At 42.0% G+C, this 16,727-nt stretch overlaps 1 protein-coding gene across 3 annotated transcripts in view; it reads right to left on the bottom strand.

Annotated features, from left to right (window-relative positions):
- Positions 1–16,727, bottom strand: part of LOC126457664 (RB-associated KRAB zinc finger protein-like) — a 116,260-nt gene that overhangs the window by 46,613 nt on the left and 52,920 nt on the right. For all 3 annotated transcript variants that reach the window (XM_050094155.1, XM_050094156.1, XM_050094157.1), the window contains 2 exons: positions 15,805–15,900; positions 10,680–10,798 (listed from right to left, as the gene is read on the bottom strand). In XM_050094155.1, coding sequence (XP_049950112.1) covers positions 10,680–10,798; positions 15,805–15,900 — 215 coding nt within the window. The remainder of the gene's footprint in view (positions 1–10,679; positions 10,799–15,804; positions 15,901–16,727) is intronic.

Genomic DNA, 16,727 nt, shown 5'->3' on the forward strand with positions numbered 1-16,727 from the left:
CACATTGCTAAAGTTTGCCGCTCAGCCTCAAAAGAATCGAAGGAAGCAGGTACAGAGGACATGGATGTTGCCATTCAGGAAGTTTCATCGGGCCAGGCTCCCGACGCATTGGCACGCAAACTCTTTATCGAGGTGTCGGTTTGGTTGCGCCGGTTACAACTGCAAGTAGATACGGGTGTGGCAGTTTCGTTGTTGAATGCACAAACTTATTCCGACCTTGGATCGCCCCCGCTGGCGCCAGTTCACCGGCGTCTACCCGGTTATGGTAAACAGTTCATTCCCCTACTGGATCAATTCACTACCGACGTGACTTACAAATCAGTTACTCGGCCTATTACTTTTATTGTTGTCAGTGATGCGAGCTCCGCTAACCTTTTTGGCCTGGATGCCTTTCAAGCTTTCGGTTTTTCTATCGCTGACACCATACAGTTGGTCTCCGAAGATGTTCCCTATCAATCATTGGAATCTTTGATCTCCGACTTTTCAGATATTTTTGAGGAGGGCCTGGGGCGTGATTTAGATTTTGAAGCTCACTTAACGTTGAAGGCGTCTGCTCACCCGCGTTTTCTACGCGCGAGGCAGATTCCCTTGGCTGTCCGCCCTCAGGTAAAGGAAGAGCTAGACAGGCTGACAGCCCTAGGAGTCGTTCTTCCCATTTCTTCTAGTGAGTGGGCTTCGCCCCTCGTTATTGTAAGGAAGCCCTCGGGAAAATTACATCTTCGTGGCGATTTCAAGGCCACCATTAATTCCCAATTGGTGGTGGACACCTATCCTTTGCCTCGTGCTGATGAATTGTTCTCCGCCATGGCGGGAGGCCAACATTTTTCGAAAATCAATCTTTCGGAGGCTTATCATCAGATACCACTTGATGAGGACTCCAAACGGCTGGCGGTCGTCAACACCCCGTTTGGCCTTTACCAATACCAGCGGTTGGCCTTCGGAATATCCAGTGCCCCAGCGATATTCCAGCGTTATCTTGAGAATGTCACGTCGACAATCCCTCATTGTATTAATTACCTGGATGACATAATTGTCACAGGCCACAGTACGAAGGAACACTTGCACAACCTTCGCACCCTCTTTCTCAAATTCAGGTCTGTGGGCTTGCGTTGCAACCTGCATAAGTCAAACTTCTTCCAACCGTCCATTGAGTATGTTGACTACACCATCTCTCGGCACGGCATCCAGCCACTAGGAAGTTTGGTCCAAGGTATCGTCGACCTTCCTCGGCCCACTTCGCTGAAAGAATTACAAGCTTTTTTAGGCAAGATAGCCTATTACCACCGGTTCATTCCCAGGGCTTCCACCATTGACCGCCCCCTGTACTGCCTTCTGCGCAAGGGTGTTCCTTTTGATTTGTCGCCTGCATGCGAGTGAGCGTTCACCTCGTTGAAGGGCCTTGTTTGGCTACTTTTGATCCCCATAAGCTGTTGGTCCTGGCTACAGATGCTTCGCAGTATGGGGTGGGGGCGGTCCTGGCCCATCGCAACGCAGATGGTTCCGAGCAACCACTGGCGTTTGCGTCTAAAACTCTTAGTCCCGCGCAGGCCCATTACTCACAGGTGGAAAAAGAGGCTTTGGCCATTGTCTACGCTGTTACCAAGTTTCACCCTTTCTTGTATGGCACGAAGTTTCAGTTAATCACTGACCATAAGCCGTTAATATCGTTATTTGGCCCCGCCTCTCAGATTCTGGATAGGGCGGCCCACAGACTACAGCGCTGGGCCTTGTTCCTCTCTAAGTACCATTATGACATTCATTTTCGCCCTACCGGACAGCATGCCAACGCCGACGCTCTTTCCCATCTTCCAGTGGGCCCGGATCCTACGTTCGATGGAGAGGAGATTATGTGTTTTCATTTGGATGTGGCATCCCGCCAAGTGGTTGATGGCTTCCCAATCACTAGTTCTCGAGTCGCCAGGGAAACGGCAGCTGACACGGTTCTTCGGCAAGTAGTTCGCCTCATTCAGCAGGGGTGGTCATCCCGCCCTCCAGGCCGGGCCTCGGACCCTCTTCGTAATTATTTTATTCTACGAGACCACCTCTCGGTCTTCGAAGGAGTTCTCCTTCTGACAACCGATGATACAGCTCCTCGCGTGGTTGTTCCTGCAAGTTTATGAAGGGAGGTCCTCACGTTATTACATGCGGGGCACTGGGGTGTTTCCCGTACTAAAACCTTGGCTCGCAGACATGTGTACTGGCCCGGTATTGACAGAGAAATTGAGCACTTGGTGGCCGCCTTTTCCCAGTGTGCGAGCCAACAGGCATCTCCCAGGGCAGCATTCTCTTCATGGCCGCCGGCAACCCAAGCATAGGAACGTGTTCAGATCGATTTGCGGGCCCGTTTCTCAATGGCTTTTGGCTCATTGTCATTGATGCTTATTCCCGATTCCCATATGGGGTTCGCTGCTCCTCAACCACTTCAGAAGTTGCAATCCAGGCACTAGCAAAAACCTTTTCTGTGGAAGGTCTGCCAATCACCCTGGTCTCGGACAATGGACCGCAGTTTATTTCGCAGACCTTCCAGGATTTTTGTAGGCGCTTCGGTATTCGGCACGTTTGCTCTCCCCCCTTCCATGCACAATCGAATGGGGAAGCTGAGCGCATGCTGCACACATTTAAGACGCAGATGAAAAAGTATGTGCACGAATTTCCTGCGGAGGAAGCATTGACGTTTTTCCTGACGGCATACCGGACCACACCAATGGGAGAACGCAGCCCCGCAGAGCTCCTCCATGGGTGTCAACCTAGGACTCTGCTGCACCTCCTCTGGCCTGGTCCTCGCCAGTCTTCGCAACACGGAGTACCTGGCTTTCCACTGGGTATGTCGGTCTGGGCCCGTGGGTTTGGTCGCAATCCACGTAGGAAACCGGTGGTGGTCCTGCGCCGAAATGGCCGCCGGCTCTATACCCTGCAGGCGGGAGACCGGGTGGTACGTCGTCACCAAAATCAGCTACGTCCACGTTCGGGCACCCACCCTCCGACCTCTCAGACACCGGCTTCCCCATTGCCGGCACCTGTGTTGGTTTCGCAGGGGACGTTACCGCCTCTCCCCGCTGTAACTCTGCCGCACTGCGATGGTTCTCAGCCTTGGCAGCCTCCAGTAGCTCCAGCACCGGCATCGCCATCGTTCGAGACGCCCCAGCGAGGCCCGGCCCCCCTTGCAGGCCCGGTTACTCAGGAGGCTGGTTCACCTATGGTCGTCCCTTCCCAATCGTCCCCGCCACTGGGTCTTGCCCCTCCCGAGGTGGAACAGGGTCCGGAGTTCGACAGCTTGTCGCCCGTTCTGTCCCGGGCTCCGGTTGTGGGACGACGGGGGCCTCTTCGTGTGGGTCACTTCCAGCCGTATTCGAAGGTTCCGCCTCGAGGGTTGGCAGATCCCCTCGACTCCGGCCTTCCAATGGATGTGGAGGTCATCGCTCCTGCCTGACGCTCCACCTTCCGATGCAGTGGATCACAGTGGCTTCACCCCCCGAAGGAGGAGGAGTGCAGTAGCCACCAGAAACATCGTGGGAGGCGCACATCGGCACGGCGCGTCACAGACGGTAGTTCCCGCAAGTAGAGTCCCGTCCACCAGAGGGCACACGAGAATTCGTATGTGACCTCTGCTGGCATAACAACAACAACAACTCCGGCAGCACGGGCCGTGCCCAGTCAGTTAACATTGGGCATGCCTAGGACACAGTCCCAGTCTAGGCTAGGTGAAGTGCGAAGTAAACGTGAACAGTGTTACTACAAGACACATGTTGTAACTTGTGGCCATGTGCTAATAAACATGTCAGAACCCCCGTTATTACTTGTTTGATCATTCCTCCATTTTTCCTGCATCCACACCACATTCTGACTGCTTACAGCACCATATTTTCACCTGGTGGCAGAAAGTGGAACTATTATTTTTTCAGCATACTTTGTGAGCACACTGATTAATGAACATATCTACAATGTTTCAGTGTCCTGTGATGTATGCAGCCTGCACTGCAGCATTCACAACATCAGTTTAATTATAACCACCTGGTAAAACAACATCACAGATTAATGATTCCACATATGATGGGCCACACATTTTACAGGAAAAACTGTATTTGTGTGCCAATCCTTGCAGGTCATGGTGACCATAACAATCAATCAACAAACCACAAGCAACATAAAAACTCAAACTACTGGGGTCCAAGAGTGAGCATAGTTCTTGCACCACTTTTTACAATATAGTACTAAAAGACAGTAAGAGCACACATTGATGGTCAGGCTCACTTACTTGCTTTGCCCTGCAGTGAGTGAAGAACAAAATGACATAAACAGATCTCCCAACTCTCAAGTGACTTGTCAAAGCAAGTGAATAGTGGAAGGGGAGGTGAGAAAACTGTAGCTGCCTAATGTTTTTGGTTTTGCAGCAGTTGTAACAGCAATGTCTACTGTTTCTGGTGGAATTCCAATTGTTTTTCTTGCTGCTGCACTTGTTGCTGCTCCTGTAAGTCCCACTGTTTTTTCTTGCTGTTGCAGTTGTTGTTACTGCTGCTGGAGCTGCAACTGGCACTGCCACAACATTAGAAATTTTGGGTCTATGCTTCCACGGAATAGTTGCACAGTGAGAAAGTTCTCATCACCACTTTTCAGTCCTACACTGCATAGATAGAAAACACAGTTCATGATCACTTGCACTAGTAGTAAGGCAGGAACTGGTGGAAAAAAAACAGGCAGTTATGGAGGTCGATGACCGCGGAGTTTACAAAGTGAACAGCTAACCAAAAACAAGTCCAGAGCATAAGCACTGCCATCTTCAGGATATACAACAGTCCAGGGAGCAATCCAAACCACACACATAAATCAGATAAGTCAAAACTCTACTGTTCAATTGCGTGTAACTAAAGGCTTCAAAGTATGGCAGAACACTGACTGGCAAAGCCGGGCCACTGTATTTAGCAATATACACACATCAGTGGTCGCCTCCACGTGACGTGCTTGCTGCATGCTGCAGTGATGGTCCCTTGTGTGGGATCAAGCTGTGGCTATATAAGTAGCCCAAGTATCTCTGTGTTCTCCCGATCGACACTTGGGCTGGGCAAGGAATCCAAATCACCGTCGTATACTAAATCCTCTGCATACAAGGCATCTATTTTCAAAACTAGACAGGTCCACAAATTGCAAAACTGGAGATGCTAGTGGTTTTCCACACTGGTTGGAAGGGTGCTTCCATCCCAAGTAAGTAAGTCTGGGGCACAAAACCAGAAATAAATGCCCCAAACAGGATGTAGAATTAGTTGTTTGTCACAATTGGACATGCCCTCCAAAACAGTAGTGGGCTAGTGGGCTAGTCCACCAACACCAATAAGAAACTTTGTCACATAACCATGTGACAATAAGAGGTGTCATAGCGGCGGCTGTTTGGCTGTTTTCATATAACATGCTATTGGCATCAGAGGTATGTTGATTTGTGTGGAATAACTATTGCATTTGATCTAATTACCACAAGGAAATTACTGATTTAACGCCGAAGACAGTTGTGCAAGTAGATGAATGTAGCAGGCCACAGAAGAAACAATGGAATCCCCTGAAATGGAAATACAGAAGAGAAGGAAAAATGGTAGGTAATGGGTTGTTGATTTAAGAAATAACAGTTTGTGAGTTATTAATTACTACAAATGAACGGCATTCTGAGGTAGTGTATTTTTCATATCACAGACATGTGTTGTGTAATTTTACCTTCTCAATATGTGTAGCTGAAAATCTTGTAGTAATAACGCATTTTTTTTTTTTTTTAACAAAGTGCTGCACTCAAAAGGCTGGTTGGTGTGCTTGTGCCTCAAACAGCTATCAGTTGCACTGTTGTTTGTATTCATAATCCTATAACTGTCTTTCACATTACAGATACATGGCGAAAAAAGACTAACTTCCAAGGAAAGGGCTGGATTCCATGCAATGTTTTATGTATCAAGTGCAAAGTCACAAAGAATGCCTTCTTTCCCAAATATTGTTCATCTCCTACCAGTTCAAAAAGGCCCAAATGTGAAATTGTTAAATACACTATGACAAATGTGCATGTTACAAGCATCTGTGTATGTAAAGAAGCTTTTCTCAGAATACTTGCCATAACAAAGACTGGGGTGCTCGACCAAAGTAAAAAGAATGGCTCTGCCAAATGTGAAAGAAATGGGAGGGGGGGAGATCATTACCCACAACTAGAGGATGTTACAAAAAGGTACGGCCAAACTATCAGGAAACATTCCTCACACACAAAGAAAGAAAATATGTTATGTGGACATGTGTCCGGAAACGTTTACTTTCCATGTCAGAGCTCATTTTATTACTTCTCTTCAAATCACATTAATCATGGAATGGAAACACACAGCAACAGAACGTACCAGTGTGACTTCAAACACTTTGTTACAGGAAATGTTCAAAATGTCCTCCGTTAGCGAGGATACATGCATCGACCCTCCGTCGCATGGAATCCCTTATGCGATGATGCAGCCCTGGAGAATGGCGTATTGTATCAGAGCTGTCCACAATACGAGCACGAAGAGTCTACATTTCTACCAGGGTTGTGTAGGCAAGAGCTTTCAAATGCCCCCATAAATGAAAGTCAAGAGGGTTGAGGTCAGGAGAGCGTGGAGGCCATGAAATTGGTCCGCCTCTACCAATCCATCGGTCACCGAATCTGTTGTTGAGAAGCGTACGAACACTTCGACTGAAATGTGCAGGAGCTCCATCGTGCATGAACCACATGTTGTGTCGTACTTGTAAAGACACATGTTCTAGCAGCACAAGTAGAGTATCCCGTATGAAATCATGATAACGTGCTCCATTGAGCATAGGTGGAAGAACATGGGGCCCAATCAAGACATCATCAACAATGCCTGCCCAAACGTTCACAGAAAATCTGTGTTGATGACATGATTGCACAGTTGCGTGCGGATTCTCGTCAGCCCACACATGTTGATTGTGAAAATTTACAATTTGATCACATTGGAATGAAGCCTCATACGTAACTGACGAAACTAAAATGAGCTCTAACATGGAAATTAAGCGTTTCCGGACACATGTCCACATAACGTCTTTTCTTTATTTGTGTGTGAGGAATGTTTCCTGAAAGTTTGGCGGCACCTTTTTGTAACACCCTGTATAAGCACTGCAAATAGCAAATGTTTATACAGAAGTTAAAAGGAATAGAACCACACTATTGTCAAAGTAAATCTGAATACATGTACCTGTTGTCTAATATCAGTACCAAAACTCTGTGGTGCATGTTCAATACTTCAGTGACTCTAGAACCTCAAGCCAAGGAAAGTTACTTTCAAAAGGTTTTCATCACAAAATGCAATATTTGTTTCAGATGGCCAGCAACAGATGCTTGCTCAAAATGTATTCAGCTTACCACTAATATAGAAAATGAGAAAGCTATTGCAAGAGAGAAATCTGATTACAGAGAAGAGAATCCATCAACTCCAGTATCATGCGTTCTATGCACTTCTTCAGGAGGAGAAGGATGACATTATCACATCATTTGACTGGAGGAAAAAAGAGAGAGAGAGAGAGAGAGGTGTTACCTACACTTCCAGATCAGACAGCGAATTATTTCAATCAACTATACAATTTCACAATTGATATTAGCAGTTCAAAGAGTGCTACACCTAAATCTGAAGTATCTTTGCATACTTGGACAAAGAAGCAATGTCCTAAAACGTCTAATAAAATGATGTCTTCTATTTGCAATCAAATGCAAACACTCATTCGGCGAGGGGTAAATTTAATGACATTTCACTGATGGATGTCCAGGTCACAATAAAAATTTAACCTTGGTGACAACATTGTCAAAATGGCTTTGCACTGTTCTTCTTAAGGGTACTGTGATTTCCTTTCCTGTAAATGCCCACTCAATCTCTTCTCCTGACAGAGTTTTTGGACAAACAAAGAAGGAATGGCAAGAGAATGGATACCATTCTTCAACCACCTGAGTACCATAATGAATATGTTCTCCAACCATAGAACTGTGAAGATTATACGGCATGATTGGAATTGACTGGAAAGCTGAAAGAAAAGACTGTTATAAAACCAATGCAGAGGATAAGGGAAAACAATATTCACATTGAGGGGAAGCAGTTATACAGAAGTAATGTTAGAGTGGAGCACATAATTGCAATGAAAGAGAAAAGACATAACATAGTAAATCATGCTGTCTTGCCCATGGCCAGAAATAAAATGAGAGAGCAGATTGTGGATGTGGATAAGCTATTGCAGAAAAAATTTGGTCAAAACTGACAAAAACTAGACACATTACATCGTTTTTATAAAAATCTCATAATTAATTCTCATGGTGCTGATGAATCAGACTTTGGTGAAAGTAACTGCCATGAAACTGGACTCTCTATGTGATCACTATTATTGTGAGATGATGTATGTTCAAGAACTGTATCATTTTATATGTGCCATAATGGTTTAATTCCTCTTTTTTCTCACCAATATGTGTTTACTAATACAGTAAATCAGTATACGAAATGTAGAAAATGCCTAAATTGAAAATCTTCGAGACAGTTCCCCATTTACAGTCCTTTACCAAGTAGAAAAGCCAGTAGTGTGGAATGGAAATCTCACATGTTATCAGTTCTATACCATTTTCAAGCTTTTTATAACTTCAGATTGAATAGACATGTCCAGTTTTGAAAATAGAAGCCTCGTACATACTCTTCAAGGCACCATACAGTGCATGGTGCAGGGTATCATGTACCTTTGTTAGCCATTGCCTTTCCTGTTCCACTTACAAATGGTTCAAGAGAAAAACATAAGGGTGACTGGGTTGGGAGTAATTTAGTGTATTAATACATGCAAATACTAGGCCTAAAAAAAAAGAGTGAAAGTTAGTGTAATTGTCTGGCCTATATAGTCTACCTATGAATCACACATTTATTCATCTATATGTGAATGATTGGCACTCTTTAGTTTTTGTTACACTTTAATATTGTATCACTGCAGGATTTTATTTAGCTGGGGAAGGGTGTCTGTGTGCTGCATGTATCTACTCTGAAAAATGAGTATACAAAAACTGAGTTGTAATGTTCAATTCCTTGTTTATGTGTCTACACACATCCCAATGCTTCCTCTGTGTAGTGACTGGTTGTCTTTTCTCATACAACTGTTCATCAGTTTCATGTTCTTACTCTCTTTATATTTTTAAAGCTCTATATTTTTCCTTCTTTGGTTTTTCCTTAGTCTCCTACATCCTACTCTATTCCCCTTGAAACCTACTACTACATGGTCGTTAGGATACGTGTGACATGAAGTGTTGACCTCGGATGTTAGGTTGCCACATTTACAGGCTTATATAAATTTTGTAACGATATTATTTGATTTATCTGGTCATTATAGAACTCTGTTTATTATACTGACCCAAATTCTGTCATTAATTTCATTTTGACTTAAGCAAACATATATAAACCCATGCACTGGTTTGAATGTTATTAATCACTTGATCATAAATCACAAACAATTCTCGTTTTTCATTTCCACAATACCTTTCAGAAGATGTGAAACTAACTTCTCATCAGTATCTATGCAATTAATGCATGTAGATGTTAGGAACATTTTCCAACTAATGATCTTCATGATATAAGCTACTTTATAAAAAGCATTGTTATTCAACATATTTTATGATTTTCAAAACTAAAAGCAAAAAGCCATGTAAAACTTCATGTTGCAATGTGAGAGGAGCAAACTAACATATAATTCTGTAATGTCAGTGTGTATACCCCAGCATGTTTTTGATTGTAATCATAAATTTTCTGTTTCTAACATTGGGTATTGTAACCAGCAATTGTTAAAATAATATAAAAGGAGTGACCAATCAACCATCAGGGTCTCAGTTTTATGTGAGTTTTTGTGAGATAGTTTTGTTACAATTTTTGTAACTGTATTACACAGTAACATGTAATTCTGCAAGAGAAACATAGTGTCAACCTGAATTTCTGCCGGCCGCGGTGGCCGTGCGGTTCTGGCGCTTCAGTCCGGAACCGCGGGACTGCTACGGTCGCAGATTCGAATCCTGCCTCGGGCATGGGTTTGTGTGATGTCCTTAGGTTAGTTAGGTTTAAGTAGTTCTAAGTTCTAGGGGGACTTATGACCTAAGATGTTGAGTCCCATAGTGCTCAGAGCCATTTAAACCATTTTGAACCTGAATTTCTTGAAATCTATCTTGATACTAACAAATCATTAGCTACACTGTCAACAACTCAGGAAGTTACAGCAAATTTTGGTGGAGCAGATACTCAAAAATTCTTCTGCAGCCATTACAGCATCAGCAGAGGTTGGCAAGAAACAAAGATGTGTATTTGCAATTAATTGTTACACCCTGTAACATTTCACCTTCTTTACTCGTTTTCATGGGAGAGTTTTTTACATCACTCATCTTTCTATTTCCTTTGGAAAAAATTTCCCTCTTTACAGCCTTCACTCAGCATTGTAAATTAGACACCATTTATTTGCAGAAGAATATAGTTCCTAGATGCATGTTTTCAATATTTGAGGAACAAATTTATTTCATTAACTCCACTGTAAAGTGAGATGCAACACGTTTTTTTTTCTTTATCTACGATTTTTAAAATCTTGATCTATCATATTCCAGGCAATATGACAGCTTTTATTATGCTCATTATTGAAGTAGCATGGTTTCACACACCATAGATACTAACCTATAATCTTTCCAGTGCATGTCCCACTCATCTGGCCCAGAATTTAGTTCCAGATCTTCACTGTCTGTCTTTGTGTTCTCCATGGCTTCTGCAGTCTGGCGCCAGAAAGCCAGTATGCACTAAAGAAAACAAACGCAAATGTACTAGTTCAGAAACAAAGGAAACAATTCAGGACTCTGCCAACAAAGATAAAAACCACAAATTTATGAGATTTTCGTAGATCACAGTATACTAGCAAAACATATTGCACGGTGTAATACTAACACCTTTTTACAACGAAACATCCTAGAGTCATCACTGGATTTCACGAAATACAGCGATAAAAGCTATCTTCTTTCTGGGATTTAATGACATCCTGAAGTGATGCAAAGTCACAGGAAATAGAGTGTTGAAATAAAGATGACAATATGTAATAATTGGGTATTAAAGGAGGGGAAAAAACATTGAAAAATTTAGTATAAGCAATAGAACAAAAGATTTGACTAGATAAAAACACTTCCTGCATTTTCTACCGATGAAAAACAAAATAAATTACAGGTAAATATGAAACATCACAATTATACTTATCCAAGAGGAAAAGATGGCCCTGAAACAGAGGATAACACAGAAGTCTGAAAAGTGTAAAAAGGAGACAATGGAATGAAGATTGGGTAGGGAATCAGTGAATTTGAGAATAAAACTAAACCAAGAAAGTTGGGTGACTGATCTCCTTGATTCAGTTTATATTTGCTTAATGAAATCTGCCTATGAATATTTTCAGAACAGATCACAAAGCTGGAAGCAGTATTACTTACCGTAAAATACACAATTTCTCAAATAAAATATTCTCATACTCGCAAATACTTTCCACTGTGGCATAGAAAAAGATAGTTACAAGTTAAACTTTGAAAGAGTAACAGAGATGAACAAAGAAGTCTTACTTTCCTATGGTTCTTATTACTGAAACTGGTATCATAAACTGCCTATAATGAGAGCAAAGAGAAATTTACCAAAGACAAAACAGAGCAAGTAGTTTTAGAGAAACTCTTTAAAAAGACTTTACACAAAAAATTAAGGTAAAATAGTATAAAATTGGAAGTAACTAAATATGGGCAAGCTTGTCTAACAATATACACACATCAAAAAAAGTTTTGCATCACCTTGATTCCAAGAGTTCTGGAACCCATACAGAAAGTTGGAATAGAGAGCAACATAAAAATCATTTCTGCCCTTTTTATTGTCCTTGCATGTTGTACCACTATACAGCGAAACCTTCAGAGGTGGTAGTCCAGACTGCTGTATACACCGGTACCTCTAATACCCAGTAGCATGTCCTCTTGCATTGATGCATGCCTGTATTCGTCATGGCATACTATCGACAAGTTCATCAAGGCACTGTTGATTCAGACTGTCCCACTCCTCAACAGTGATTCGCCACAGATCCCTCAGAGTGGTTGGTGGGTCACATTGTCCATAAACAGCCCTTTTCAATCTATCCCAGGCATGTTCAATAGGGTTCATGTCTGGAGAACATGCTGGCCACTCTAGTAAAGCAATGTCACTACCCTGAAGGAAGTCATTCACAAAATGTGCACGATGGGGGTGCAAATTGTCATCCATGAAGATGAATACCTCACCAATATGCTGCCGATATGGTTGCACTATCGGTTTCAGGATGGCATTCATGTAGCGTACAGCCATTACGGCGCCTTCCATGACCACCAGCTGCGTACGTCGACCCCACATAATGCCACCCCACAACATCAGGGAACCTCCACCTTGCTGCACTCGCTGGACAGTGTGTCTAAGGCCTTCAGCCTGACCGGGTTGCCTCCATATACGTCTCTGACAACTATCTGGTTGAAGGCATATGCAACACTCATCGGTGAAGAGGATGTGATGCCAATTCTGAGCAGTCCATTTGGCATGTTGTTGGGCCCACCTGTACCACGCTGCATGGTGTCATGGTTTCAAAGACGGACATTGCCATGAACGTTGGGAGTGAAACTGAGCATCAAGCAGCCTATTGCGCACAGTTTGAGACATAACATGACATCCTGTGCCTGCACGAAAAGCATTATTTGACATGGTGGTGTTGCTGTCAGGGTTCCTCCGAGCCATAATCTGCAGGTAGCGGTCATCCAGTGCTCTCTCTCTCTCTCTCTCTCTCTCTCTCTCTCTGTCTCTCTCTCTCTGTGTGTGTGTGTGTGTGTGTGTGTTCATCAGAACAGAAGGAAATTATAGTCTTTGTGAAGAAGATGGGAACAACAATTTGAATTAGATGTCACAGTTCCTTGATCTTTATTAAAGAATAATTTCAGAGTTCATTAGAGAGAAATTAAGATAGTTTGTGGAGTGAAGTTGCAAAAGAAATTCAAGTAGGTAAGCCTACAATTACTGAAATAGTTAACATATTTCTCAACAGAGCACTGAAATTGTCAATCTGGGCTTAGGTTACAGGGTGCAATAGCAATAAAACTGACGATTCCTTTAGCAATGGAGCAGTTGTTTGTGCATTCATTTTGTATGTGCCTATGAACTGCTAAATTTTAAATAATTTAGTAGTTCATCTTACAACATAAGTACTAATAGAACAAATTAATCTGTATGACAGCGAGATAGGTGTATGAAAACAGTGGAATGAAAGAGATTTACAAACAAGGAGAAGGAAAAATCAACAAAGATAGTAAATTTACAGAATTCCTGAATATAATTCACTTGCTGTGCATATGAATACAACTGAACATTGGAAAATGTCATCTTTGCAATAAGCGAGAAAAAACTTAAGATATTAATTTATTGGCACAAACCCAAAATACTCACAGAAATAAGCAGTTTCATTTGGTATTGGCTGTCTTCAGATCATGATAAGAAACAGAAGTACAATTCAGTACTACACCTTAACACCTTACAATAAGTACCACTTCACCCATCTTCAGGTCATGTAGTACATGGTACACAAGCAACAGCATGCACTACCAATATGTTCCAGTATGCCACACATAAAAATGGGATTTTTTCAGGGTTTAAACTTTGTGTGCTATTGGTGAATGAAAGGTAGAATCAAGTGTTTTTATAGCCCTTGGGTTACACACCATTTGTATATGCAACAGAAGAATCATCTTATTGTAATTATCCTACATTGCAAGGTCTAAGTTTCAATATTACAGACATCTTTCAGCTTAGGCCAATTGAGCAAATCAGTTGGTTCTTTTTGCATTAGATGTGGTCTATGGGGCACCTTAAGGAGCTTATGGAGCCACCTTTAGTTCGTGAGGAGTTCTTGGGAAAATCTGAAAAAAAGGTTTTTCACAATGTTTTCACCATCAGCAGCAGATATCTAAGTAAGTAACTGCAGCTAATTGCTCAAATTTTAACAGTACATTCTCTACGCACTTATCTAGAAGTGCCACCTTCCAGTTTTCATAACATGGTTTTTGGGTACCACAACTGGGCCATGGATTCCAAGATAGCTATGCACAGTAAATGGCTGAAATTTTTACGATATATTCCTTACATCAAGATCTTGAATAAACTTTCAATTTTGTTGCTAATTTACCATTTCTGAGATACAAAGGTTCAAAGGTGTCCTACTTGTAAACATAAAATACAGATTTGAAATCCAGTATGAGGTGAAAACATATTTTATAAACTGGCATAGCCTGGTCAAATATGCTGTGAAGTGTCTCCATCAGAAGAGTTCTGGGTACCCCATGTTGTAGTATTGAGCCACCTGCAGAATTTTTGTACATGTAAAATCCAGTCTGAGGTGTAAAATTACTTTTGCTGAATGACAGCTGGTACTCCACTATTCAGTTTGCATCTTTTAAGCAGCCGCATATTCACCTTTTTTATGCTCTGATAGGATCATTCCCTGCTGGTAGTAGTTTTACTCGTGCATGGATCATGTGGCATGGACTCAACTAATGTCTGAAGTAGTGCTGGAGGGAACTGACACCAGGAATCCTGCACAGCAGTTCATAAATCTGTAGGAGTACGAGGGGGTGGAGATCTCTTTCGAACAACATGTTGCAAGGCAGCCCAGATATGCTCAACAGTGTTCATGTCTGGGAAGTTTGGTGGCCAGCGGAAGTGTATAAACTCAAGACGAGTGCTTCTGGAGCCACTGTGTAGCAATTCTGGATGTGTGAGGTGTCACACTATCCTACTGGAATTGCCCAAGTCTGTCGGATTGCACAATGGACATGAATGGATGCAGGTGATCAGACAGGATGCTCACATACATGTCACCTGTCAGACATATCGTCAGACAGACCATATCTACACATATCAGGGGTCCCATATCACTCCAACTGCACACACCCCACACCATTACTAAGCCTCCACCAGCTTGAACGTCCCCTGCTGACACACAGTGTCCATGGATTCATGAGGTTGTCTCCATACCCATACATGTCCATCCACTCAATACAATTTGAAATGACACTCGTCCAACCAGGCTATATGTTACAGTCATCAACAGTCCAATGTCGGTGTTGACAGGTCCAGGTGAGGCATAAAGCTTTGTGTTGTGCAGCCATAAGGGTACACTGTAGCAGCAGCAACCAATCTAACAACTGCGCCAGACACTTGTCTTATATAGGCATTGCCTACCGCAGCACCATTTTCTGCCTGTTTACATGTCTCTGTATTTGAACAGACATGCCTATACCAGTTTCTTTGGCACATCAGTGCATATATTGGTATCTACCTACTTAAAGGTGTAGTTTGACAAGGATTGAAGAGGCATTCAGTCTTGGCTCTAAAGTAGGAGCTGTCGTGATGAAGAGCAGCAGTTCATTTCTGGTAAACTAGATTTAACACTGAAGTATATCATTGCTTCTCATCATCATGAGAAGCAGGCCAATATTGGGTGAAACTAGTTACTTCTCTGCAATACTTTGTGAGTCTATAAGTAAACAAAAATTTTGTAAATATAAATTACAAATGATTTACAAAAAGAAAAAACCACACAATCGTCAAACATAGCACTTTTCACAATCTATGAATACCATTCAGAGAGAAACTAAGAAAAACTATTGTATTTGAGAGTCTCATAAGATCATTTTCCTGTCATGGTCTGGATGTAGGTAAACTTGGCTGCCTCTCAAAAAACTGGTTAACAATAAATATGTGATTAACTTACTGGATCTTCCATTTTCACATATGCAATATCTTCCACTAGTAAAAATTCTTCTACTTTTATTGGGGCTTCTTCTTCAGCAGATCGTTCTTCATTGCTCTGGAACATCAAGAACACAAAAAAATTGAGTCAGTACTTTGTGAATGATAAAAGTGCATTAACCAGTTACATTCAAATAATGATGTAAAACTGAGCACTTCACAAAATGCAAAAACATAGTATCCTATGACTACAGTATGAATGAGCCGCAATTATAATCAATCAATTCATACAAATACCGGCCTGAATATGTTGTGATATAAAATGGAAAAATCACATATGCTCAGTTGTGAGTAAGGCATACAGCAGAGTTAACATTCATTGATAGGCTACTGGGATGTGCAATTAGTCTACAAAGGAGATTGCTTATAAAATATAACTAACAAGTGATGTAAAACACATACAAAGATGGGCAACATGAACAGCCATAAATTTATTTGACTCATGGGAGAGTGACATGGAAATGCTGAGAAATCTGACCAAGCACAATTAATCCACAAAAGCCTACCTACATTTCAAAAACCAATTTGAAGTGAAGAATCTAATTGAATATTACAGCCTCCTATGCCTCTCTCTCTTTGGGACTGCAAAGATAAGCTCAGATTAATTACAGCATGACAGAGGCATTTAAGTAGTCATTCACTCTGCACTTCATATATGAATGGAACGGAAGGAAACCATAGCACATGGGATAATGGAAAGTTAGCTCTGCCAAGCATTTCACAGAGATTTGTAGAGTATGTATGTAATTATAAAAATGGCAGGTTTCCTATCATAGGTCTCACCAAGCTCACTAAACAAATACAACATAGGTATGGCAGTTTAGCAAAGAAAAGACACTAAATTGAAGGCAAATGTGAATGCAAATTTTCATATAATAATCATGA

Source organism: Schistocerca serialis, chromosome 2 (assembly GCF_023864345.2).
Source record: "Schistocerca serialis cubense isolate TAMUIC-IGC-003099 chromosome 2, iqSchSeri2.2, whole genome shotgun sequence".
In the NCBI taxonomy this organism is placed as follows: domain Eukaryota; kingdom Metazoa; phylum Arthropoda; class Insecta; order Orthoptera; family Acrididae; genus Schistocerca; species Schistocerca serialis.